The following is a 27,143-nucleotide window of genomic DNA, read 5'->3' as shown; positions in this document are numbered from 1 at the left end:
CGTCACTAGTGGAAAAATTCACTGATTGAACCATGTTTTTGTTCTTGACTTTTTTTTCTCTTTTTTTGTGTGCGTATGGAACTCTTATAATTAACACATTTTACTATCTTTCATGATTATTTCTATCAGTTACATGATCAGTTTGAAGGTGCTGCTTGTTGTGAAAATAAGAGAAACTGTTTAAGGTTATGAAAACTGTTCACTTTTTATTCTGCTGTTTTATTTGAGTGTCACATAGGGCCTTTATTTAACCCCAAAATGAAAATGACTGAGAACAAAGCACATCTTTTTTTAGGCATTGGGTATGCAGCGACAGTCATTGTGTTTTCCCTGAATGTCTACTACAACGTCATCTTGACCTGGGCCTTCTACTACTTCTTCGCGTCGTTCACGTCAGTTTTGCCATGGGCCACGTGTGGCAACGCGTGGAACACCATTCATTGCCGAATGCACTATGATGTTACCAACTCCACCAATGCTACACTCAATGCCTCTCAGAGTGTGGGTAATGACACTATGTTTTCTAACAAGACCAAAGGAGTTGATTCTGTAACTGAATACTGGGAGTAAGTGTAAATTTTGTTTCTTCATCAGTCTTCCATTTTTTTCTTTTGAAGAAAAAAGACCAGATTTTTGTCTTTTAATATTAGTTTTTTTTTGCTCAGTAAATATATAACGTTTGTAGATATGAGATCAATAACAATATTTTAGACTTACATAATACCCCTTAATAGATTTCCATTTTTTCCTAGATTCTCACAATTTTGAAGTCCTTTGTTAACACAAAGGCAGGGTGACATTATATAAGAAAGATTTCCCTGTTTTTCAATTTAAAATGGTCCTTGCATATATTCTGACATTTGCCTAAGCCATGCGTTTGCCTTAGCCATCCACTTAAAATAGAATGGGACTCACAAATATCTTTAAATGACAAAGCACCATTTATTTGGAATGATAACTTAACTGTATAATGCTTTCTGTTGGTATGGGACTTAAGTGAAGTTATAGAAAAGAGCAATTATTCACATAGTGCTTTTTCTAGAGAAGAGGTATAATGAGAATTATGGTCTATTTACTGGGTAATGCAGGGAAATGATAAATGTCAGAATATCTGTGGCACCAGAAGAACATGTCATTGCTTGCTGGTGATGGGTGGCCTTGAGAGGGATTTTTGAAATTGCTTGAAGTGATTTTTTAAAATTGGCAGCATCCGTGATTATTTGGCAAATAATTGTTGAAGTGGCGCTTGGCCCTGTGGTTGTGTCAGTATGATAGACATTTACACTATTGTTATTCAACCCAAATTTATACAAACCATTAGTAAAGACAATATTTAGTTTTTACTTTGAGACACAAGAATAACAGAATGTGTTTACATTCTTTGCATGAAAGCAAAATTCATTTTCCTATGTATAACTCATGTTACCTAATCTGAAAATTAATCCTTCAGTACACAGTCATTCAACAAAAAGTTATTTTCATTTGAATTGTCTCCTTTATTTATTTCTGCGAGGGAAATCAATCTTAATACAACTTTGCTGAGTCTGTAAAGACATTATCCTTATGCTGTTTTTAGCAAACTTTTTTCATTCTGGACTTATTTTCTGTACCTAGTAGATCCAGTCGCTAAATTTTTTTAAAAAAATTATTCATATTATAAAATCTGATAAAATCAAAAATTATCAACACTGATATTTGAAAAAAAAAATATTTTGTGCATTTTTAGATATTTACCTAAAAAAAGTACTGAGAGAGGGAGAGACAATTTTCTTTTGCAGCCAGCTAGGCACATTATATATTGTGCAGTTGAAAAACCCAAAGCACATAAAACATTCCTTTCAAGGCACCATGGTTACTCAGTAAATAATGACCTTTTCCATTTTTGTTAGGCATTTCAACATGATGCCTCCAAACTCACAATTCAGTTTGGAGGGGGGGCTGTATATCCTGTGGGCCTTTAATGATCCTAACTTTGATAACCAATTATTTACAAGTAATATTATCCAGACATACTCTGAATTAACATTTGCTCTTTGCTTTTGGCAGATCAATATATTTGACTCTGTGCAGATTTATTCTGTACAGGTAACATCGGAAATTTGGCAGCAACTAGAACAGTTTATGGCTAGGAGGATCAGTCTAACATTTGCCTATTATTATGACCTTGACCTACTTTTTCTAGGTTTAACATTATTTCTTATATTTATAGGTCATTAATTTTGAACCATTATAGTACAACAATTTATGAAATATAGTGTATTGAAATAGTGAAGCAATACTAGACTTTGATGAAGTAGGTCAACTTCAATAAAGGTCAAGGTCAGACTTTTTTTTTTTTTTTTTTTTGTTCAAAATATTTGTATAATTTTGCTGTCATCTTTGGCCCCCAATCTGAGCTAAGTCTTCAAATTTCTCTCAAAAATTCACCTTGAAGCCCGGGATTTTTTCACTTGTTTATATGTCAATAGAGTTGTTTTATACTTTTGGATATATAGTGAGTTTATTTTACAATTTTATAAAAACCATTGATCTTGCAAGAGTGAAATCAATGTTATTGACAGATGTTACAAATAAGTTTTATAATGGATTGCAACACACAGTGATAAACAAAATACAGAATTCTTTTGCTAAACACAATTTGCTCAAAAAGAACAGTAAAGCAAAACACAAGTTAGTTCATTATTGCCCTGGTATCTGGAAATTGATATGCTGTCAGTGTATTATTACTCTAGTGACATAGCTTTTAATTTTAATATCTGTTCTAAGAAATTTAATAGAATGTGAAAGTGGCCATTTATGGGATTATGATATAAAAAAGAGGCATACTTTCATTGTGCAGTTGTACAGTTGCTTTTTCTTATTGACCATGAATTTCCAAACTGAAAAATATCCTTGAAATATAGAGTTTAAGATTAGACAAGTCATGTGGTTAATTTCATGTTGATATGCATTTTCCAATTTAATTGTTTTTTAACACGGGTAGTAATACCATCAATAGAAATGGGGAAACATGCCTTTGGCACTGTTTGCTAAGAAAATCAAGTGAAAATAACTAAAATCCCACAAATGGTCTCTTTACTATTCACAAGTATTTAAAAAACAAAACACAAATGTAAAAGCATCACAAAAAACAAACAAAAAATGACAACAAAGCATAATTCCAATCTTAAGTAACAGTACTAAAACTCCTTTCATAGAATTTTAAAACTAAAATGCAACTCATCAAAATACATTGCCTTCCTTTTATTTTTATAGACCTACGATTGAACATGTAACCCAAGTAAAACCCTTCTGGATTACACATTTCAGCTTAATCTCTAAATGGAAGAGAAAACTGTCATGAAATTGATTAAACCTAGATTACATAAGAAATATCTGAGCTATGGAGATGCCATCGGCAGGCTTTTATGCGAATTAGGATGATACAAGTTGTACATAGCTGAATTTTCTCTCTCACACAGCAGTTGCAACCTTACCCAAAGGCCATTAGATATTGACAAAATTATGCCCCTACTTATGTGTTTATTGGCAGTACTTGTCTCAAAAAAACATTGGAACCTAGATTCTCTTTGGTACAACACTAAATTTAAGACATACATATATTTGGCATTAGAGCATGGTTTAAAATATGAGGTGAAACTTCAGATAATAGAACATTTAAATGTTGTTAATATATTTCTGGTAGAAAACTCTGCTTGCCTTGGGATGAGGGGGTTCTAGGGGTTGGAAGAGGGGTTAAAGGATCCAGTGAAGGAGGGGGTGGTTGGTGGTGTACAATGTGCCGTGTAGTTGGAGAGTAAAAAAAAAAGAAATCTTGGCAGTGTGCATTACTGAAGTGTGATAAACTAATTGACTATTCAGGTTTTCCTTTAAGCACAGTGAAAAAAAATCTTTCAGTTTTTTAAAGATTGGTTCTTAGACTGCTGTATGACTTAAACCCTTTTTAGTTGCTTCATTCCTGTTTTTTATTGATTTGTAGGAAGAATGAGTCAAATTTTATAGATGACTGTTCAATGTCTTGATGATTTATCCTGGTCTTAAAAAAAACTCATAGACACCTATGTTAGTTTTATCGCAATGTATATGCTATGAAAAACTGAAAGAATGTTTGGTTGTCACTGAAACTGTGTCCTGGCCACATAAGAAAACGTGCACAAGTTAGATTACTCCTGATTAAATAACCCATTGCAGTTCTACTATTAGGTGTGGTGTGATCTATCATTAAATTGAAAAATAAAGTAGGGGAATGGTCATGATTCTTCATTTACTGTTTTCTGTCCAAAACTGATTTTGTTTGGTTATCACACTAAAAATATAACTTTGCCTCTGTACCTAATTTTAGTGGAATAGCTTTAAAAGTATTAAAAATGAGTCTTGTGTGGCATTAATCTGAGTTTTGCAGTGAAACCATAAGTCTGTCCAAATGCACTTGTGTGTTTGTGTGTGGTTGTTGGAATGATTAAACTGATTGATATGCAAATGCATTTGCTTTGCCAGTAATCACTTGATTTTGAAACTAATAAAATTTGGGTGATTAATGCAAGAAATTATAAACTTTGTAAAATTTTGCTGTGAGGTAAAAAATGGAATGAAAGAAATGTAGAATATGCATGTCTTTTCCACAGATCTATGATTTGAAATGAAAAAGAAATGAAAAGGAATAAATTGTCTTGAAGGAATTTGTTCCATTAACTGCACACTTGCACAGATTTTTCCTGAAACACATCTAAAGAACCCAATTAACACTATCCCTTAAAAAACCAGTCCCATTCAAGTGGCTTAATTAATGGTCCTCTCCACAAAAAACACAAACAACACAACACTCAAATACAACAAACAACTTCACCGCCGCTGCGGCATGTGTTGAGCAATGCCTCTGTGGCTCCATCTACTAATAAGGTGATTATGATTATCCCAATTTTCTGCAGGCGCAAAGTCTTGCAGATCTCGACCGGGATCAACGCAATGGGTACAATCAAGTGGGACCTAGCACTGTGTCTTCTTCTTGCCTGGGTCGTTGTCTACTTCTGCATATGGAAGGGAGTTAAATCATCGGGCAAGGTGAACTTAGTTGACTGATCGGGGCAACAGGGACGGTGAGACCCTGCCCAATCAGCGACTCAACACACTTTTACCTTATTACAACCTTTTTTTTTTTTTTTTTGGTTTATTTTTCAATGTGTACTATGTTTGTGCTCATGTATGCCCCATGTAGACTTTTTGAATAAAATATTTCTTTGTTATTACATACAGATTACACTCACGAAGTGTGCTTTGCACACTGGTCCGTTCAGATGAGCTCAGGCCCTTGCTATCATGCAAGCCTAAGAACACAGTTGGAGGAGCGAATAACCGTGTGTTCTTTTTTCAGAGCAAGTTAACAAAGTTGGTCTTTGCCTTGTGCATTGCCATGGACATTGATTCTACACTGAGGACTTTTTAATAATAGTTTTTGAAGAATTTTTATGAGCTCTTCTATTGAAATAGAATATAAATTTGTTTTGGTAAAATCATAGGAATTGTAAGCAGTGTCAATTTTTTTTGTTCAGTCTTAAGTAATACTTCTCCTTATAGTTTTCATTAAAAGTAAAATAACTTGCAAAAAACTTTATTGCCAATATTTCTGGTTCTTCTTTCTCTGTCAGCCATATTGTTGCCCTGCACCTAATTAGGTGCGGAAGAGCAATAATATGGGCAAGAGCAGAACCTAGGGAGATCATGAATAGGGCAACACATTGATATGAATTTACCTCACAGCTCTTATATTTTAGGTTATGTATTTCACGGCCACGAGTCCATATATCTTCATGACAGTATTGTTGATCAGAGGCGCAACACTAGATGGCGCTGTAGATGGCATTAAGTATTACCTCCTCCCTGACTTCACCAAGATTGGAGAACTTCAGGTTAGTTTGGTGGTTATGTTACATTATAATTTAGCTTAAAGATACAGTTTGTTGTATATTGCTGAAAAGTGAAAAAATCACTAACAAAAATACCCTTTGATGGTCTTTTAGCACTTTTAGATCATCACTCTTTGGTCTTGTAAACTAATGAAAAGAAACATGTACATGTAGCTCTTATTTGCATGTATTGATAAGATCTGGAAATATAGAGCCACAAATGTTAGGATCAAGAATTTGAACATGTATTATGCAAGTTCATCAATATAAACTTTGTAAATAAAGCAATGCTTCTTATTTTGATCAAATACCATAAGGCACTAGACCAGGGACTGATAAATGTTGCCTGCCCTTTTATTTTGTCGATCTTTGGGGTTTTTTTTTATTTCAGTATTTATTAGCAATTAAAATGTGCCCATTTTTAAAATCCTTTTTTTTTTTTTTTTTTTTTTTGAAAAATCTGAGGTTGGAGAAATGTTGTACACAAGGGCTGATGTGTTATTTGTATCAAATTGAACCCATCATTTGAGGTCCAATTAAGGTGATATTAACGGTTATATAGTTTTTTGACAAGATTGAATGAATTTGTACTGTATATGAGCATAATCATCATCATCATCAATAAGGTTTTCATGTCCATTGAATCAGATCTAAATCTGTACTCAGATACTGAGATTATTTTAGAAGCATTGAGTTTTTTTTTTTTTAATTTTTTTTTTTTTTTTTATTTTATTTTTGTAAGGTGACTTTTCTAAACACTCAAGAGGTGGGTTTTACGTTTCTACAAGTAGGTGTGGCTACCTGAGAGTGTAATTTTGACCATACACATCAATAATGGAAAAAAGAAAAAGACCTTTTAGAAGCATCATCTTGTTGTCAAGAGAATTAAAAATACAAGTGCACCCAATTTTTAATGCACTGAATACACATGTTTTTCACAGATAAAGTTTGCCTATGTTAAAGCCAGGTTACACAAATATGAAGCATGTCTGGGTTCTAAATTTAACTCAGCTAAATGGCAGATAGGAAAGAGAGTGTTTTTCTATCTTCCAGACTGGTTTAGGGAATGATCTTGGAGGAATTTTGTTACATGAGCACTGCTGAGATAATACAGATGTTGTATTCCAACGAAGTACGAAAATATTGCTATTACCAAGACGTGGTATCAACTTTTCTCCTTTCTGTCTTCTTTCATTAACCCATGTCTGACAGTTTTATCCTTGTGCATGTATCTCTATATGGCACCTGCAGTCCAGTGTAGTGCAGTATTAGTACAGTAGATGTACGGACCCCTATATGAAGTAAATAGTTATCAATTCATCTTTAGTTTTTTTTTTTTTTTTTTTTTTGCTTATTTAAAAGATCTTAATTAGGAATTAAGACATTCGTCCTCAGTCTAGACATTATTTTCACAGGTGACTGGAACATGAGATATGGATTGTTTTTTTATCTAGATCTCATGATGAAGTTGATGATAAACATGTTATCGGTAGCAGTGATGGGGATCATAGACACAGTAAAACACAAATGACTTACATCTGTGAACTTCTATATTACATAACTGAACATCAAAAAGAATCAATCAAATGCAATTCAAAGAAATGTGAAGTATGTGTGTAGGGGGGACGGGGGGGGGGGGGGGAGGCACCACAAACACTGCATTCCTCTCCCCCCTTCTCCTAGCCCCCTTAAGTGAATATTTTTTCCCGAAAACATGCCCCCCCCCCCCCCCCCCCAACCAACCAACCAACCAACCATTGCTTCACCTGTGTGCTTGTGAGTGTGTTTCTGTATACTGCCTGGATTTGAACCACAAAACCTACCAATTTACATGTTGGTAATCAAATGAGTCATTGTTATATAATTGTGAAGGCAGTCTGATACAGCACTGATTAAAATACTGAAATGTTAGAGTTGAAGCAAAACATGTTCCAGCAACATTCAGTAAATGAAGGCAGCAGGAATCAATTTCAAGATCCTGTTATTCTATATTTAGCCATGTTCACTATGTAGATACAAAAAGGAAAAAAACCCTGCTGAAATGGCACTTAATTTTTCTCCAAGGTCTATTCTGCAGTGTATTATGTGGAAATAATCAGTCATTACTTCAGAGCATGTAATTTATCACTTTCTTTACATTGATGTGTTGCAGCAAGAAAGTGTTTATGAAGACATGGCATTTATCATTGCTTTGGGTTATAGAATGACTTATATGCTATCAAGACCTGAAGGAGAAAAATTACAGAATGAGAGAATTTGTTTGTTACATTTGGCCTGAAGTTGTTATGATTGCATTTGCATTAAGTACACCATTGATTTTTTTGAGGACAGAACATACTTCATATTTTTAGATGTGATGATAACAGAAAATTTGATGCAGAAGAAAAAAGAAAATCAATGAGTCACATTATGACATTAACATCTCAGTTTCATAGATCTGTTATTGGTGGCAACTCAGATATCATGCATGCATGCATGCACCCACGCACATGTATACACACACATCGTGAAGATATGAAAACGTTGTCAAATTTAAAGGCAGAGGAAAGAGGGAACACCAAATAAAATGCATGCATGAACAGTCACATTGTGAATTTTTGCATTATTAGAATTGGTTTATTATCTTGATATCTAGTTATTGCGTATCGACTGCCAACAAACTCGTAACAATACATATTGATGAAATGGCACTTGTGGGTACAAAGGAAAAAAAAAAACACAATTGCACTTCATTTGAGGTTGATATTTTTCTTGGCTGCAGCACTGAGAGTCAGTGGAAAATTTCCAGCACTTTTTGCAAGCGTGCACATAATTATGCTAATGAGTCTGGTCCGTCATGATTCTCTTCTACCAAGAATTAAATACGAAGTGTTGGAATGATTTTATTGTGGCGCATTGATGGATTATATCGATTGCTGTTCCATTAAAACAGTGTAATTGCATGGGAATCATGATAAATGTGGGTAGTTTTGTGGTTCTTGTTAGATCTGGAAGAAAGGAGAGAGGAGACTATGCAGCAAAAGTAAACTAGTATCATGGATTAATTATTAAAATGAATTGTGAGATGTGATCCGACATGTTGGGCATGGCAGCACTGATGGGTTTATCTAATCAAATTCAGGTTTAGCTTGCTATTGATCTTTTTCTCTCCTAACAAAGACACTTATCTGTGAAATCTGCTGAAGAATAAATTCATTAGGTCATGATGCATGTAACTATGGTAACGTAGGCCTCCTGTAGAGGAAATACCCAGAGTGCATATTGCCTGGTAAGACTTCAGGCAGTATTAAGGATGTTCTTTGATGATATTATAGGTCACTGAAATGGACTGAGGAGCATGATGATATTATATACTGTGGCAAATAATGAAACAAGAGTAAGCATGAGTTAAAACCAGTCCATTGGCATGAATTTAGCAAAAAAAAAAATATTAAACCTTTCTTATAAGAGTGAAAAATAATGAAAGAAAAATGCTCTAGAAATGAGCTCTTTTTTTTGTACATGTTTCGATGTGTTTGCACATAGTATACACTTTGGTGTTTTAAAAACATGTTAAGAACCTTGGATAGAAGACTGAGTGCAAAGTTTAGCACATGCATATATTCTGTGTACAGTTCAACTTTTTGTTGAGATATTGATTGGCCTTGATTATGGAGAAATATTACCTAATTTGCATGCAGACTGAGAAAGAGGATCAAAGGTATTGGGAGTGAAAATTCAATTAGAGGTAACATATTCTGGCCTTCTCCACCCTGCACCTGTTCCTCAATATGGATTTATTTTAATTAATTTTTGTCCAGATTAATATGACAAGAAGAGTGGATTAAATAATTCAGCAGACCCTTGCATTTTGGTCACCCCTCATTATCAAGGGTCGTTATTTGACTTAAAGAGCTTCTGATAATTGAACAGCATCCAAGGTAAATAATTGCAGGGAACTGTGCTTTATGTCCTCCCAGATAACAAAATCAAATAGAATGACTGCTCAGTATATAAATTGGTATTTAAAAAAGAAAGAGGCGGAAAAAATCAATAAAAAGGAAAACAGTATTTCTCACTTTGTGTAATTCTAGTGAAACATAAATAATTTGTGATTAAGGGGGGAAAATACTGATTCAAAAGCAGATTTTAATACGTCCTCATTTTTGGTCTCATTCTTAGCTTTGATGTTATATGAAAGATGGTATTAACTTGGACAATATATTTTCAATGGACCATATAGTCTGTCCAAGTGTGTATATTTATCTGGCCTAACTTTCAACCTGGCATGAATACTTGATGAGCTCATACATCACCCACTATAATAATTACATGCCTGGTAATAATTGATAATGCTGTGTGTACCCAAAGTTAACCTGTTACAGGGCATTTCAGTGCACAGCAGAATATTCAAAAAGATCTTTTTGGTTCAATACATGTTTGCCATAATTCACATCATCATTATACAGAGCAAATATATTATTGCCTGTCCAGAATATATTGGTAGAGCTCTATAAATATACTGTATATGACAGGCTAATACTTCACAGCCTGGCTTCCTGTCACCTCACTCCAGGACACTCTCTGCTAGACTGACTTAAGTACTTGTAATGAAACATTATTCCTCAGGTGGCCCCATTTCCAGGGTCTTAGTGGGAAGTGTGATGTGAGTTGATTTACTGTTTGAACTCCCATTGCAGGCATCTATATTTTATTTTAGAAATGAATTTAGTGTTACCAGCTTTTTGAGGTTGTTGGCATACACAGTAGTACTTTCTCCTTGTTAATGGTTTTTATGTGATGATCCAGTAAATTTAAAGTCTTTAAATTGCCATATTATCTCTTGTTTCCTTTTTTTGGTGATTTTTTTTTTACATATTAAAAAAAGACAATTCTCAATAATAACATGTAATAAACATGAATAACAAGGTCATGGGATAAATAATATTTTTAAGTGAGATGTTTTTTTATCAACCAGTATCATTGGTTAGATTGCTTTGTAGTCAGTTTTATGGCACTGCAGTTCTAAAATTGAATATGGTTATTAATCAATTGTATGAGATATCAAAAGAGAGACTCCTTTGTTGATAACTTAATTTTTAATATGATACTGCACATGTTGGAGTTCTCTGAAACAATTCGTCAAGCTTCAGAAAAGTGATTAATAATTGATATAAATCCATTCAATAAGCAAAACACCAGCTGTTGGTGAATGTGAAACTGTACTAATAATGGATGTGTAATTGAAAAACCATCTGAGTCGAGAGTGAGGTTCTCATGTACCACAACCAATATTACCCCATGGAGTCCTTTTTTTAAATGAGACAAATTCCTTTTAAAATGTATTCTGTGGTGTTTGATTGAAAAGGTGTATATTGGGCTTGGTAGCATATTGTAAGTCCATAAGGGGCCATTCAGAATGAGTTAGGTCACAGTAGCTACTGCACACTGAATGCAGTCGGATTAACATCCCTTCTCATTACCTTCTCTATATTCTCTATATTCGCCAGGAGGAGGCACGTTAATCTGTACATCTAATTGCATTCATTGAGATTCCCCGTGTAGTTAGTGTACAGCCAAACTCATTATAATTAACTGCCCCTTATTCACCACTAGGTGGTGCCCTCAAAAGTGAGAGCTGTTATAATTGAAGATGCCCCCACCCCCCACCCACCCAGCTACAATTTCTCCCTCCTCCATTTTTGGGAGAGGTCTCTAATGGGGTTTTAGTTTAAAACTGTATGGACGTCCAGGTCCAGGTGAAGAGTAGCACACCTGTTGTTGTCAGGGAACACAAGCTTGTTTACACTTTGCCACTATGGCCCTGTATCAAATGAAATCCATTTCTCATGATAAATATTGCCTCAGTGTTTAATATTAAAAGAATGATTAAATGTAAATAGTGTTTGATTTATATTGTGCTTCCATGCAAAGGCCAAACACAAGCAGTTATCGTTGAATTATTTAACGATGAATAACTGTTCATATTTATGACTAAAGGAGGAGGCTGACATGTGAAATGGAATCTTAAGAAAATGAATTCATTTTTATTTTATACAACATGAGATAGGTACAGTCAGTCAGACCTGGTCAGAATTTTAATTACTGCTGAATGTAATAGTCTTCCCATTTTTGCTACAGGCCAATTTTACAGCATGCCTTTTCAGTCAAAAAAATTCTCATTTTCAAACAGTGAAGTGCTTCATAATGTTATTATATCCTTTAAAGTGTATACAATAATTAACCGTCAATTGTGTTATCTTTGCTCCATATAGGTGTGGGTTGATGCCGGGACCCAGATCTTCTTCTCATATTCCATTGGTCTAGGAGCACTGACAGCTTTAGGCAGCTACAACAAATTCCACCACAACTCTTACAGGTAAGTATGAAGATCTGAGATGATCAGTGATGCTTTATATTATAATATTTGGAAGTGGGTTAAATAATTGGATTGCTTTATGAGGTTTGACTGCCCCTGAGGACTTGCACACAATTAACTCACCAGGTAGCATTGTTACACAGCAGGTGCTCAGGCTATATGATGACCTTATACAGTAGGTTTTTTAAGGTCATCCTTTTTTTGTGATTTATGAATTGACCCTGAAAATTCCATATTAGATTCTATTTTTGGAATGATTGTAAGGATTCTTTTTGTGTGAAGTAATGAGGACCTTTGAGCCATATATTCAGACATGATTCCTTTATTTTGTCCTACTTATTTTCAAAGGAAATATGGTCATTGCATTACATGTGATTATTCCCAGCTGAAGCAATCAAAGTAAAATCCTGCAGTAAATTATTCTAGTGTATTTGCCTGAAATGTTGTAAAAACCCTATAGAAACATGTTTTTGCTCCTTACTGTGGCTTTAATAAAATATAAGAGCCCATTTGTCTTCAGCACCCTGCATGTCAACTTTAATACCTGAATATTAGGAACATATTAATTTGCCCATCAGTTTTCAGTATAGGAAATTTAAGTCTGAACATTATGTATGCAAAATTATGAAGGAAAAAATCTTCTCTTCCTTTTCAGAGACAGTATTATCTTTGCCTGTACCAACAGTGGCACCAGTCTACTGGCTGGTCTGGTGATCTTCTCAGTGCTAGGGTTTATGGCCAAGGAGCAAGGGACGAACGTTGGGAAAGTGGCTGAGTATGGTAAGTGAGTGTGATTACATCATTGCCAAGGATAAAGAAAGCACATTTTGTTAAATAGAATTTGTAGTGGTTGGTATTAGAGCTTCATTATCTTGATGAAAAACTCATGTTTTCTGAGAAGACCAGAAAAATCTTTGGAATTAGAAAAATATGAATGGCATTAACTTTGCATAATTTTACCATATTATGTTGCAGGGCCTGGCCTGGCATTCATTGCCTATCCCAAGGCTCTAGCCCAGATGCCCCTGGCTCCTCTCTGGTCTGTGCTCTTCTTCCTAATGATCATCCTACTGGGGTTGGATAGCCAGGTGAGACATTAGCATTGATTACATACAGTGGAAGTTTCTTCTTTAACTCAAAGTAGGTCTTAAAAGAAGATGCATTTTAGTACAGTTGCTACAGCAATTACACAGCACTTGGTGTCATGCAGTCTAGTTGCGTATAATCCATCCAGTTAAATCAGTTCAGTTCAAAAAGTAAATATGAACTTCTTATGACCAAAGATTGAAAGATCTTCACAGATTATAGCTGTCACTTACAAGTGAATGGTGAAATAAAATGACTTGTAGTTAAAGATTATCTTTGTTTTTCACTTAGAAAAAATATTAGCCCATTTTTGTGTCTTTTAAAATGAAATTTGATGTTTTTGTTACTGTTTCTTGCCAGTTTGTGGGAGTTGAAGGCTTCATCACTGCCATTGTCGATCAGTATCCCCATTATTTGCGCAAGGGGCACAACCGCGAGATCTTCACTGGTCTGACGTGTTTGGTATCATTTTTCATTGGCCTCTCCATGGTAACAGAGGTAAGTAATGCCAGGAAGTAAAAACAATATTTTTTCTGTTTTGAGTACACCATTTGTCTGTCTGTTAATTCAGACATGCCAGTTGTTTTTCTTTCTAAAATTGTATTCAAAATCACTACTTGTTTTTTCCTTTTTTGTACACCTGTTGTCTATTTATTTAGAAACATGTTATTTTTTAAGATACCAGTAATTTATATATCCAAGTACACCATTTTTTATTTATTAAGATAGCTTATTTTTTTCTTTTTATATGCATTATTTGTTTTCCTTTTTTAATTCAAAAGTTGTTCATCTGTGTAAATACACCGCCTGTTCAGGTATTTATAATTGGTATATAATAGTTAAATAATGTTAATTTACTCAAAGCCTCCAGAAGTTGCAGTGCATGCATAATGTTGCACAGGCTGTTCAATAGACTTAGGAAACAAAAATTGAAATTAAAACTTTGCACAAAGACTGGGCTCATTAGTTCATTCAGTCCTGTTTCTTTCATTCTAGGGTGGCATGTATGTGTTCCAGCTGTTTGACTTCTACTCTGGCAGCAGAATCATCTTGGTGGTGGCCTTGTTTGAGTGTTTGGCAATATCCTACTGCTATGGTGAGGAAAAGTAAACTGGTGCCTACAAAGAGACAGCCGTAATGGGCTCTTAGTGAATGCCCATTTCCCATGTCTCTGTTGTACATGTACAATGTATGAAGCTAATGAGAGTTTTTATTTCCCCATATAGGATAATAGAATACTGCAGGATACTAATAAACACATTCTATTGATGCCCAACAAGAACTGGTTTATTATTACCTCAACCATTGTTTGTTGTATTTTTAAAAAATTAACAGAAGGAACATTTTATTTATTTATTTATTTATTTATTTATTTAATTTTTTTTATTATTAATTTAATGTTATTATTATTAATTTTTTATGTGTGTGTGTGTGTTTTGAGAAATTGATCTTATTATGCTTTATTATTTTAGGAATCAACCGTTTCCATGACAACCTGGAGATGATGTATGGTTTCCGAGTAAACCCAGCTATCAAGGTCATGTGGATGGGAGTGTGCCCTGCTTTTGTCACGGTAAAGTAGCATTCTCAATTTACAGCCAGACTGTATTACTGTCTTTTTTTATCTGCTCATCATGTTGGGCATGGCAAAGTAGGAATTGATTTGTGATTTAAAGAAAAGATGAGCCAAAAATTATAATATGGTGTGCCAGAGCACTTTTTGCAGCAAAAAATGCAATGGTAATTTGGTGATTGCTTTATCTTTACATTGCAAAATACTTATACCTCTGATATTGCACTGCTTTAATTATATAGGATAAACTATCAACTTAAGACTTTTTAATTATTGAAATGTTTCCCATGGCATGCAGTTTTAATAATAAAAAGTTCGTGTAAAGAATTTGAGTGTCTGTTGATATCGCTTCTATCCAGAAAGTTTACAAAAGAAAATGCGTTTCTTCTTTTAGGCAATTTTCATCATGAGTGGGGTCACCTACTCTGAGCTGACCTACAACCGGGTGTACCAGTACCCAAAGTGGGCCATAGCTATTGGCTGGACCATGGCTTCTGTTGCTGCCCTCATGATTCCTCTGTTGATGATTATTCAGATTGCCACCACCCCTGGGACCCTGAAAGAGGTGAGGACTTTGAATAAGTTTGAATAAACTTGGAAATCAAAAGGAATTTTTTAAAAAAATCATTTGCATCTTTTATACATGGCATGAATGATGGATTTCTTAGTTCTTTGAAAAAAATATTTACCAGCCTTTAGGTAAACCAAGGACCATTGAGTCAGGTCATATCTATCTTCATACTTTCACTGCTTTTAGCATGGTTGACTGAAACTTCCCTTTGCCATCTGCCATGGTTTAAATCATGTTTTTTATTACTCTTATCATCTTTTTCATCACAATTGTATTTTGTTCTCTTAGAGAATAGTAAAATTGCTGAGGCCTCGTCTGAAACGTCACCAACTCCGTCCTGAAGATGACCCAGATGACCTGTGTACAGAAGATGCCGAGTTTTATTACGATCCCTCAGCTGCCACCCCAGAAACCGCTCTGACCGACAGCAGCAACTCTGCCTCCTCTGGGGATTGCGAGAAGCAGGAGCCTAATGGAGATCTGAAAAAAGATGGCTCCATGAACGGCTCTAGGCAGTCTATGACATTTTATGAATCTTCATTTTAACAGCTCAGGACTTTTTATAGATGTATTTTAAATACCTTTTGGGACTCAAATTGAGAATTAATATTATATAATAACAAGCCAGAGGTAGTGCTTGGTTGAAGCCACTTAGCTTTTGGTTTTAAGAAATGAAAGGGTGCTTTGTTATTTTGTGTTAATTTTGGTGTTTATCACGGAAGTGAAATGGCTATTGTGAGCGGTATGTTGTAGTGACAGTGCTCTCTACCAGAGGTCAGGAGTTCTGATGATGTCATTTCTGAAATTTTGTGCTAAAATTCCCATTGACAGAATTATGCAGAAAGAAGAATAACTGTGAATATCTGGACCAGGCGTAAAAATATGTTGTCCTGGTAGAGGGGGAAATGAAAAAGAGTGGAGAAATTTTGTGAGCTAAAGTGTAAAAAATGCATGTTGAACAGTACACTTAGTTTTTAAATTCCATCTTTGTCCTGTGACATTGTGTATCAAACATAGGTTTACATTGTATATACAAGTAAGCTTTTGTAATGGATTTGTAGTCTGAATTATGATAACTAAGATACTATGCTTATGGATATTACCAGAAAGTCTGTACACCAATTTTAACTTGTTAGTGTTGAACTTAAGGTATAAAAATATTGTTGTATGAAATAAAGAGAAATGTAATTTCAAATTTATAATAGATTTTCAGGACATATTCATTATATCATCATAGATTGAATCTTTTTACATACCTTTTTGTACCTCCCTGTCAGCGCACAAACATATGTATTTTCTTTAAGTTTTTGGATAAATATGTTGAATTTTAGATACATAGCAAGGTTTTTTCCTGGCATCTTGTGGTTATCATTTAAAGTGAAATTGCCCTTTCTAGTAAAATTAAATGTTAAATATTTTATATAAAAAAGATATGATTTATGTACTTATGCACTGTTTTGAAAAAGTGTAAAACTTTGATGTCAAACATTTGTGATCAAGTTTGCTGTGTACAAGCTCACATTGCATGCTAATTATTTCACCCTTGGAGGCATTTGACTTTGCATGGTAATTTTATTCCTGTCTTTGTCAGTATTATGAAAAAAAAAGATCAAGTGTTGTCAGATTTTTTTAAAAGGAAACCACAGAATAATGCAGCCAGCTAAGTTGCCCTATTGCTAGATAAGCTATTGAATTGTACAATTATCAAAAGTCAGATTCTACTATTTGGCGATGTGAAGACAGCACTGTAGTTCAGTGTGCCAACATTTAGAAAACTTGAATGGCAAGCTTGTGACCAATGAGATAGGTTAGTGTCACTTGTTTCTTACAGATGACAGGTCTGTTTTTGCAGGTTGTGACTGATCTAGAGTATAAAAGTACGCTAATCAGCATGATGTAAATATTAGATTGTTATATTTTATGTTTTCTTAGCATCCCAATACTTTTGTCTTCTGTAAAAGGATTAGTGAGTTTGAAATGTTCTCTAGGGAGGAATAGCGTCAAAGGCTTGGAAACGGTATGGTGCCCTCTGCGCCTTTATATCTTATTAGATAGTAAAATAGTGTATATAAGCTTACATGTACTTCTTGAGTAGTATATATTAGAATAAAACAGCATTGTAGGCTTACGTTTGATGTCTGTCATTTTCTTAATATATTGGTTTTTAATATATATTCCAAAAGAATAGAGAATCAAATTTAGAGTTGACAGTTTTCATATTCGGACACATTGAGCCTAAAATTTCCAAAACGACAGTTATTTCATTTGATTTTATTTGTTTATTTTCCTTCATGCGTTGTTAAATCAAATATATCAATTAGATGTGAAAAGATTTAGGAATTTTTTGGTTTCAAGGTGATTGGGGTCTATGTTGTTAGAGGTTGGTAGTTGGGTAGAGAACGTTACGATGTTATAGTACGCATTCCCAGCAGACACGACGTAATAGCTACGTCAAACGACGTCACGGCGTCGGGATGACGTGTCTGATGGGTGCTGACGAAGAGAAAAAAAATTTATAAAATGGCCAACAAAAGAAAAGGAAAAGCATAGTTCGGATTATTTGTATAATAAATGTGCTCGTGTGTGTGTAAAATGCTGTACATAAGTAGTACCAGTCAGTATTAAGATCTATTACAACATAGCGCTTGTGCCGCTTGGTCAGTTTCATATCGGTATCAACCTGTTCAATAGCTGATTGTTTAAAGGTTCAAAAGAAGCGATTGTAAGATTTATGAGTACCACTTTAACTTTCTTTCAAAACAAATAAAATCCCCCCCCCCCCAAAAAAAAAAAAAGAAAAACGAAATTAATTTCTCGGGCAGCAGAAAAAGGCTTTAAAACTTCACCTTCTTCAATTTTCTGGTCGCAAACTTGACCTGATTTTTTTTCTTCCACAGAATAAATGCAGATATATATGTGTAATTTTTTTTTTTTTTTGGAAAAATAATGTAACGAAACTGGCATTTCTATGAGTAAAGGTATTTAAAACACCATGGTGGCATTTGGTCAGGTTCAGTGGCAGTGCTTTAAAATGTAAATGGAGTTACTTGCTTAATATGCACCTTTAAGTGTAATGGATCCTGCTTCAGCAGTTAGTTTTCTTAATGCAAAAAAGATATTTTGAAATGACAATTGTTATACTATGATACACCGCAGATTACTCTTGGCTTTTTCTCATATTGACTGTTGTTAAGAGTAAGAAGATCCTTGCTTGCCCAAAGTTTGTATATTATTCAGTACAACAACCCATCGAAAAGGGATATCGAATTTGTAATGATTTTATAAGTTTCTTAGTAACCGAAAAAATCTTTCGGTTCGTCAGCGTCACTCTACGTTTCAGTGTACTGTTGATGACTTTCCTCAAGCAAACATATAATCTCCGCTCATTGTGTTTCCAGTAGACTGATACTCGGGAGTGATTTAGTGTTATGTAATATATATGAGTGATCACAACGTTGTTACATACACGTTCCAATAGAATAAGTTTTAAGAGCAGAACCTATGACTTCTCAATTAGAAATTGATTGAAAGACGATGCCACGTGTGTTAGATTTTATGTACGAAAGTTTCAGTCAACTTTCTGATTCTAAGGATTGGCACATTGTAAGTAGAACGAACTTTGAAAAACAGCACAGTGCCACACTCCGCGACACGTCTTGTGACATATTATTGTAGACAGATATATTTACACAGCTGAAATAATTAGCAATAGATAAATAAAAATACCCGTAGCCATTGTGCACTTAAAGTCGTTCTAGTTATTAATAGGCCCACTGTGGGGTAAATTGCGTTTTCACTCATGTTACAAAACTTTTTATGGGCACTGGAAACTTTCCCAAGTAATTAAAGACCTTTTTACTGTATTTGAAAGAAAAAATTAAACGGAGAGAAAAGTTATATTTAGGATTTTTCTCTCACAACCCATTAACCGGAGGTGATTCAAATGCCAAGATAATGCACAAGTGATTTATTTTGAAAATATCCAATTTGGCGTTGATCCATTCTTTAGCTGTTGGGTCGTGATGGAGGGCAATACTAATTCTTAATTTCAATATCTTTTCTGGCAAATACCACAATTATCTACTTCGTCTTCGACCAAATCCTAAGTATTATCGACCCGTATAAGTATATTGATTTCAAGAAGGATGTTCTGTATGTTAAATGCTTGGTGACAACACGGGCCCCCTATCTTATCACAGGCAAATAAACCCCTTTCTTTTCTTGCAGATAGTTAATAGTTGACACTTGAAACATTTCTCTTTTTTCTTAAATAAACTCACAGATGTACATTGTATCTGAAGAAAAAAATATTATTGAGCTTGAATAATGCATGCCTTTATCCGTTTAAATGCAAGGTATAGATCTAACAGATAGCCTGCACCATAAACCTTTACAAATAAGAATATCCTATCACACAATATTAAGCGCATGATTTTGTTGGACGGATGTTAAGGTATTCTCAAACATTTACAGCGCTATTCTCAAGCGCAAAATCACAGTCAAAGCACAAAACTTAACGACGTAGTGGGACAAAATTGGAATAGTTTGCTAGTTTACAAGAATGTAATAATCACTCTGTTCACTCGATTCCAGTTCATCCGTGTTCTTTTCTCCCGCCACTAGTTCACATTGAAGCAGGCGGATTCCAGCGCCCACGGGTTTGACATTGAAAGAGCCACAGCCGTAGTGGTTTAAGCAGAGGACTCCGCACTCGGAGAGGATCCTAGTGTTAGCCACCTTAAGGATGTCGCCAGAGCGGACACCTTGTCCTTTGCGCTTGAAAAGCGCGTTCTGGACTATTGGTTGGCCTAAAATGAAGCATATCCTATGATAAATGACATTTTACATTATATGCTTTAACGAACGAAGTCAGGTTTGTAATAACAAAATATATTCAAAAAAAAAAAAAAAAAAAAAAAAAAAAAAAAAAAAAAAAAAAAAAAAAACAGAATATGTAACATGTATGCACTTAAAACCATAAGAGGCAATTTGGTTCTATAAGTTAGCTGCTTGAACTTGAGCGCTAATTCCTTGAAAATTCAGTGTACATGAGGAAACAGGAAAAATAAAATGAAAGAAAAAAGGTTTCAAACAGTGGCGTGTCCAAGGAGCTTTAAAGAGAAAACTAACACCCTGTTTTCTTCTCTCCCACCTACTCTTTGTCCCGCCCCTTTAGTCAGGCCACTATTGATGACACGAAAAACTAGACTCCTTTCAAGTCGTCATGCGTATTACCTTGAACTCTGACCTCACACAATCTGACAGAGGTCGAGTCTTGAGAGTTGGCTGGTAAAATAGCCACGTAGCGACCCCACATCGGCCCTACACACGTCACTGTGGTGCCATTCAGGGAATTCGTGCCTTGGAAGTTACCACAGAAAGAAAATTCTTCCGATATCAAGGCACCACTGCCGAACGACGAACCCACCCGCACCTGAAAAGCGCCTGAAATGGAACAATAATCAAAATAAGCTTTCTTATAAAATTGATTAAATTGGTGCTGTTTTTGCAAATTAGAAACTTAAAGAACTACTGTAGACTTTTAACTTCAATAGCACTCACAATTGACTGGAACATACTAATTATTGTATTTTTGGTGATATTCATGAAGCAGTCACGCAAAAGGACACATTATAGACAAGCCATAGGTGAAGACTAAATCGAAGTGGATTTAAATAGTGACAATTGCACAAGAGTTCTAAAAAGCTAATTTAATTGAAACATATGGAATATGATCAAATAAAATGAAATAAAATAGAGTAATAAGTAAAATAAGTAAAATAAAAAGAACTAAATCTATTTGAATACATAGATAATCAAAATATCTTTGAGATTTCTTGAACACCGTAAAGCTTGGGAAAGGGAGGGTAACTTTAACTTCACCTGACCATTTGTTTCCCTTAAAGAGTGGGCTTAATGACAATCACCTGTTTGGGCGTCAGACACGATAACATTGTGAATGGTTGCCTCCGTGCCGAGGTCCACCATCCACCACGCCCCAGGACCTGCCAGGGTACGGGAGCAGGTACTTTCCGCCCCGTCCAGAACATTAGCAGCAACATCGTCCCCGTACGTCGAACTTTGATTCGCTGCTTTACCAAAAGCCAAATCAGGGAGGTTTCCTGTTTCACCTGAAAAAGGAGTTTTAAAAGAAAGTCCTTTTTGTTTTCTGAATATGGGGACTTATGTAAATAATTTATTTTTCTTTGCCCCGGCCCTTTTTTCAGTTCATCTACCGAAGTCTTTAAACGGCATACTTACATGCTTGTACTTACTATCAAATTCAAAGTTAACCAAAAACTAAATAGACTTCCATTAACTTGACATATCGGAAGGACATTAAGATATTTGTGATTCACCTACCATCTACGAAAAGCAGACGGATATCACCCGTATCGGATGTCGGTTCCGGCGTCTGACAGGCACAGCCCGTGGAAGCAACAGGTGTGGTCGACGTCGTTGAACTGTCTTCTGAACTTGTAAGTATTTCTTCGCTAGAAGCTGGTGAACCTCTAGCAAGCGTAGTGCCTACTGTTGTCCCTGCATCTGTGCGGATGTCTAAAGTGGCCCCGACTGTGGTCTCTCTAACCTGATTCTCTGACTCAAGTGTAGGATTTAATGTCACTACTCCATTCACTAACCCCTCTGTGCTGGAAGGACCTGCTGTCCCAGAGTGAATGGAAGGCGGAAGAGTGGCAGTTGTAGTGAAATCCCCTGCGTTGCTGCTTGAGACAGTTTCTGCTCCGGTTTCTGCAGGAGTTGCAGTGGTGTCTACATTGCTGGTAGGGGAAACGGTTTCTGTATTAGTAGTGGTGGTTTTAGAAGGGGTTCCTGCAACAGTGTGGGTAGCTGTAGTGGATTCCGCAGCAATGGTTGTTGAAGTATTTGTTCTTTTTTCAACAGTGTTGCTAGGACTTGTGGTGTCTGCATCAGCTGTAGTGGTAGGAACAGCCCTTTCTGTATCAGCAGTGGTCATGGATGAAGTGTTCCCTGCATCAGCAGTAGTGGCAGGTAAAGCGGTTTCTGCCTGACCGGTGGTGGTAAGTTCATCAGCAGTGGTGTAAGGACTATTGGTTTCCACAGCAGCGGTGGTGGTGGTAGTAGTGCTAGTTTCTGCACCAGCAACGGTGGAAGTACTGATTTTTGCATCAGCAGGGGTAGACAGAGAAGCATTTTCTGTGGCAGTGGTAGTAGGAGCAGTAATGTCTTCATCCCCATCAGTGGTAGAGGTAGTACCTTCTGCAGCAGTGCTGGTTGGAACAATTGTTTCCGCATCAGCGGTGGGGACAAGAGTGGTAGTTTCAACAACAATGGTGGTATCAGTGCTGATTTCTGAAGCCGCATTAGTGGTGGGAGAAGTGGTTTCTGCATCAACAGCAGTGAAAACAGTACTGCCTTCTGCAGTGGTGTCGGTTGGAGCAGTGGTATCTGCATCAGCAGCAGGGGTAGAAGTTTCTGCAGCAACCCTGGTGGTAGTAAGAATGGTTTCTGCATCAGTACCAGTGGTAGGAGTGGTGGTTCCTTCATTAACATTGGTAGGAGTAGTGGTATATGCATCAACTGTGGTGGTCAAGTCAACTCCTTCTGCATCAAGAGTGGTAGATGTTTCAATAGTGGTGGTAGCAGAAATGGCTTCTAAATGGTCGGTGGTGGTTGGTGCATTGGATTTTGCATTATCATTCGTGGTAACAGTGTTGGTTTTTATGTCAGCAGCAGTGGTATGGGAAGTAGTTTCTGCATCAATAATGACGCTAGAAGCAGTGCCTGTTACAGCAGCGTTAGTTAGAGCAGTGGTTTCTGCATCAGATGTTGTGGGAACAGCAGAGTTTTCTGCATCAGCAGTCGTTGCTGGTTCAGTAGTACTGGAAGCAGTGGTGGTGGGGCCAGAAGTTTCAGCATCTGTAATGGTTGTGGAAGTAGCTGTTTTTGTATCAGAAGACGTAGCTGAATCAGTAGTGGCTGTTGAATCAGAGACTGTGTTAGTTGTTCCTGCATTGGGGCCTGTACTTGTTATTTCTGTGCCAGATACTGTGCTAGTGGTCCCTACATTAGAGACTGTGCTAGAAGTGCCTGTATCAGTGACTGTGCTAGATGGTACACGACTTGGGGCTGTTGTAATTGTTCCACCAGAGACTGTGCTTGTTGTCAGTGTATCATCTACAGCACTAGTGATTTTCAAATCGCGGACAATGGTTTCTGTATCAGACACTATTCTTGTTGTTCCTGCATCAGTTGTACCAGTTGATTCTACATCAATACTAGTACTAGTAGTGTCTGCTGCAAAGGATGTACCAGTAGTTTTAACTCCAATGGCAGTGCTTGTGGTGTCAGCAGTTGTCATAGTACCAGCTTCTGCATCATTACTACCACCAGTGGTATCAAATGCAACGGATGCACCCGTAGTTTTAGGAGTTGCACTAGTGGTTTCAGCTGCATTGCTTGCACGGGTTTCTTCAGCATCAATACTAGTACTAGCGGTATCTACTGCAAGAGATGTAGCAGTAACTCTGGTGGTAATGCTGGTTGTTTCGCCTGTGGTGGTTTTACCACTTGTTCCTGCGTCAATACTAGAAGTAGTGGTGTCTACCGCAACGGTTGTACCAGTTTTAATACTAGTGGTAATACTAGTGGTTTCAACTGCATTGGCTGTATCAGTTGTTTCTGCATCAATACTAGAGGTAGTGGCGTGTACTGTAACAGGCGTACCAGATGTTTCAGCTCTAGTGGTAACACTTGTTGTTTCTGCATCAATAGTAGTGCTAGTGGTGTCTACTGTGCTGGATGAACCAGAAGTTGCAAATCCATTGGTAGGGCTTGTGGTTTCAGCTGTAGTGGTTGTACCAGTTGTTTCTGCATCAGTACCCGTACTAGTGGTGTCTACTGCATGGGATGTACCAGAAGTTGCAGCTCCACTGGTGGATCTTGTTGTTTCAGCTGCAGTGGCTGTACCCATTGTTTCTGCATCAGTACTCGCACTAGTGGTGTTTACTGCATGGGATGTGCCAGAGGTTGCAGCTCCACTGGTAGTACTTGTGGTTTCAGCTGTAGTGATTGTTCTAGTTGTTTCTGCATCAGTACTTGTACTGGTGGTGTATACTGCATGGGATGTACCAGGAGTTGCAGTTCCACTGGTAGGACTTGTGGTTTCAGCTGCAGTGGTTGTTCCAGTTGTTTCTGCATCCATAACAGTACTAGCGGTGTCTACTGCAATGAATGTACCAGTAGTTTCAGTTTTTCTGGAAGAACTTGTTGTTTCAGATGCAATAGCATAACCAGTGGTTTCTGCATCAGAACTGGTACCAGTAGTTTCAGCTCTTGTGGTAGGACTTGTGGTTTCAGCTGCAGTGGCTGTACCCATTGTTTCTGTATCAGTACTCGCTTTAGTGGTGTCTACTTCATGGGATGTACCAGAAGTTCCAGGTCCACTGGCAGGACTTGTGGTTTCAGCTGCAGTTGTTGTACCCCTTGTTTCTGCATCAGTACCCGTACTAGTGGTATCTACTTCATGGGATGTACCAGAAGTTCTGGGTCCACTGGTAGGACTTGTGGTTTCAGCTGCAGTTGTAGTACCAGTTGTTTCTGCATCAGTACTCGCTTTAGTGGTGTCTATTTCATGGGATGTACCAGAAGTTGCAGATCCACTGGTAGGACTTGTGGTTTCAGCTGCAGTTGTTGTACCCATTGTTTCTGCATCAGTACTTGCTTTAGTGGTGTCTATTTCATGGGATGTACCAGAAGTTGCAGATCCACTGGTAGGACTTGTGGTTTCAGCTGCAGTTGTAGTACCAGTTGTTTCTGCATTCATAATTGTACTAGCGGTATCTACTGCAATGGATGTGCCAGTAGTTTCACCGCTTTTTGTAGTCCTTGTGGTTTCAGCTGCAGTTGTTGTACCCGTTGTTTCTGCATCAGTACTCGCTTTAGTGGTGTCTACTTCATGGGATGTACCAGAAGTTGCAAACCCACTGGTAGGACTGGTGGTTTCAGCTGCATTTGTTGTAGCAGTTGTTTCTGCATCAGTACTCGCACTAGTGGTGTCTACTGCATGGGATGTACCAGAAGTTGCAGCTCCACTGGTGGGACTTGTGGTTTCAGCTGCAGTTGTTGTACCAGTTGTTTCTGCATCAGTACTCGCTTTAGTGGTGTCTACTTCATGGGATGTACCAGAAGTTGCAGATCCACTGGTAGGACTTGTGGCTTCAGCTGCAGTTGTTGTACCAGTTGTTTCTGCATCAGTACTCGCACTAGTAATGTCTTTTGCATGGGATGTACCAGAAGTTGCAGCTCCACTGGTGGGACTTGTGGTTTCAGCTGCAGTTGTTGTACCCGTTGTTTCTGCATCAGTACTCGCTTTAGTGGTGTCTACTTCATGGGATGTACCAGAAGTTGCAGATCCACTGGTAGGACTTGTGGTTTCAGCTGCAGTTGTTGTACCAGTTGTTTCTGCATCAGTACTCGCACTGGTAATGTCTACTGCATGGGATGTACCAGAAGTTGCAGATCCACTGGTAGGATTTCTGGTTTCAGCTGCATTTGTTGTAGCAGTTGTTTCTGCATCAGTTCTCGCACTAGTGATGTCTACTGCATGGGATGTACCAGAAGTTGCAGATCCACTGGTAGGACTTGTGGTTTCAGCTGCAGTTGTAGTACCAGTTGTTTCTGCATTCATAATTGTACTAGCGGTATCTACTGCAATGGATGTGCCAGTAGTTTCACCTCTTTTTGTAGTCCTTGTGGTTTCAGCTGCAGTTGTTGTACCCGTTGTTTCTGCATCAGTACTCGCTTTAGTGGTGTCTACTTCATGGGATGTACCAGAAGTTGCAGACCCACTGGTAGGACTGGTGGTTTCAGCTGCATTTGTTGTAGCAGTTGTTTCTGCATCAGTACTCGCACTAGTGGTGTCTACTGCATGGGATGTACCAGAAGTTGCAGATCCACTGGTTGGATTTCTGGTTTCAGCTGCATTTGTTGTAGCCGTTGTTTCTGCATCAGTACCCGTACTAGTGGTGTCTACTGCATGGGATGTACCAGAAGTTCCAGGTCCACTGGTGGGACTTGTGGTTTCAGCTGCAGTTGTTGTAGCAGTTGTTTCTGCATCAGTACTCGCACTAGTGGTGTCTACTGCATGGGATGTACCAGAAGTTGCAGATCCACTGGTAGGACTGGTGGTTTCAGCTGCAGTTGTTGTACCAGTTGTTTCTGCATCAGTACTCGCACTAGTAATGTCTTCTGCATGGGATGTACCAGAAGTTGCAGCTCCACTGGTGGGACTTGTGGTTTCAGCTGCAGTTGTACCCGTTGTTTCTGCATCAGTACTCGCTTTAGTGGTGTCTACTTCATGGGATGTACCAGAAGTTGCAGATCCACTGGTAGGACTTGTGGTTTCAGCTGCAGTTGTTGTACCAGTTGTTTCTGCATCAGTACTCGCACTGGTAATGTCTACTGCATAGGATGTACCAGAAGTTGCAGATCCACTGGTAGGACTTGTGGTTTCAGCTGCAGTTGTTGTACCAGTTGTTTCTGCATCAGTACTCGCACTGGTAATGTCTACTGCATAGGATGTACCAGAAGTTGCAGATCCACTGGTAGGATTTCTGGTTTCAGCTGCATTTGTTGTAGCAGTTGTTTCTGCATCAGTTCTCGCACTAGTGA

General features: G+C 37.1%; 1 protein-coding gene across 3 annotated transcripts in view; it reads left to right on the top strand.

The window, feature by feature from the left end:
* The window catches only part of LOC106155402 (sodium- and chloride-dependent taurine transporter), a 29,448-nt gene extending 11,829 nt beyond the window's left edge, over positions 1–17,619 (top strand). For all 3 annotated transcript variants that reach the window (XM_013530222.2, XM_013530224.2, XM_087007759.1), the window contains 11 exons: positions 296–566; positions 4,929–5,061; positions 5,772–5,906; positions 12,158–12,261; positions 12,917–13,041; positions 13,237–13,349; positions 13,708–13,845; positions 14,344–14,443; positions 14,820–14,920; positions 15,315–15,485; positions 15,780–17,619. In XM_013530222.2, the coding sequence (XP_013385676.1) occupies positions 296–566; positions 4,929–5,061; positions 5,772–5,906; positions 12,158–12,261; positions 12,917–13,041; positions 13,237–13,349; positions 13,708–13,845; positions 14,344–14,443; positions 14,820–14,920; positions 15,315–15,485; positions 15,780–16,037 (1,649 nt within the window). In that variant the 3' untranslated portion in view covers positions 16,038–17,619. The remainder of the gene's footprint in view (positions 1–295; positions 567–4,928; positions 5,062–5,771; positions 5,907–12,157; positions 12,262–12,916; positions 13,042–13,236; positions 13,350–13,707; positions 13,846–14,343; positions 14,444–14,819; positions 14,921–15,314; positions 15,486–15,779) is intronic.
* The last annotated feature ends 9,524 nt before the right edge of the window (positions 17,620–27,143 follow it).

The sequence above is a fragment of the Lingula anatina genome, chromosome 3, assembly GCF_051362555.1.
Source record: "Lingula anatina isolate TDL-2025a chromosome 3, LinAna3.0, whole genome shotgun sequence".
Classification (NCBI taxonomy): domain Eukaryota; kingdom Metazoa; phylum Brachiopoda; class Lingulata; order Lingulida; family Lingulidae; genus Lingula; species Lingula anatina.
The sequence above is the reverse complement of the archived record's forward strand: the minus strand, read 5'-3'. Positions and strand labels throughout refer to the sequence as shown.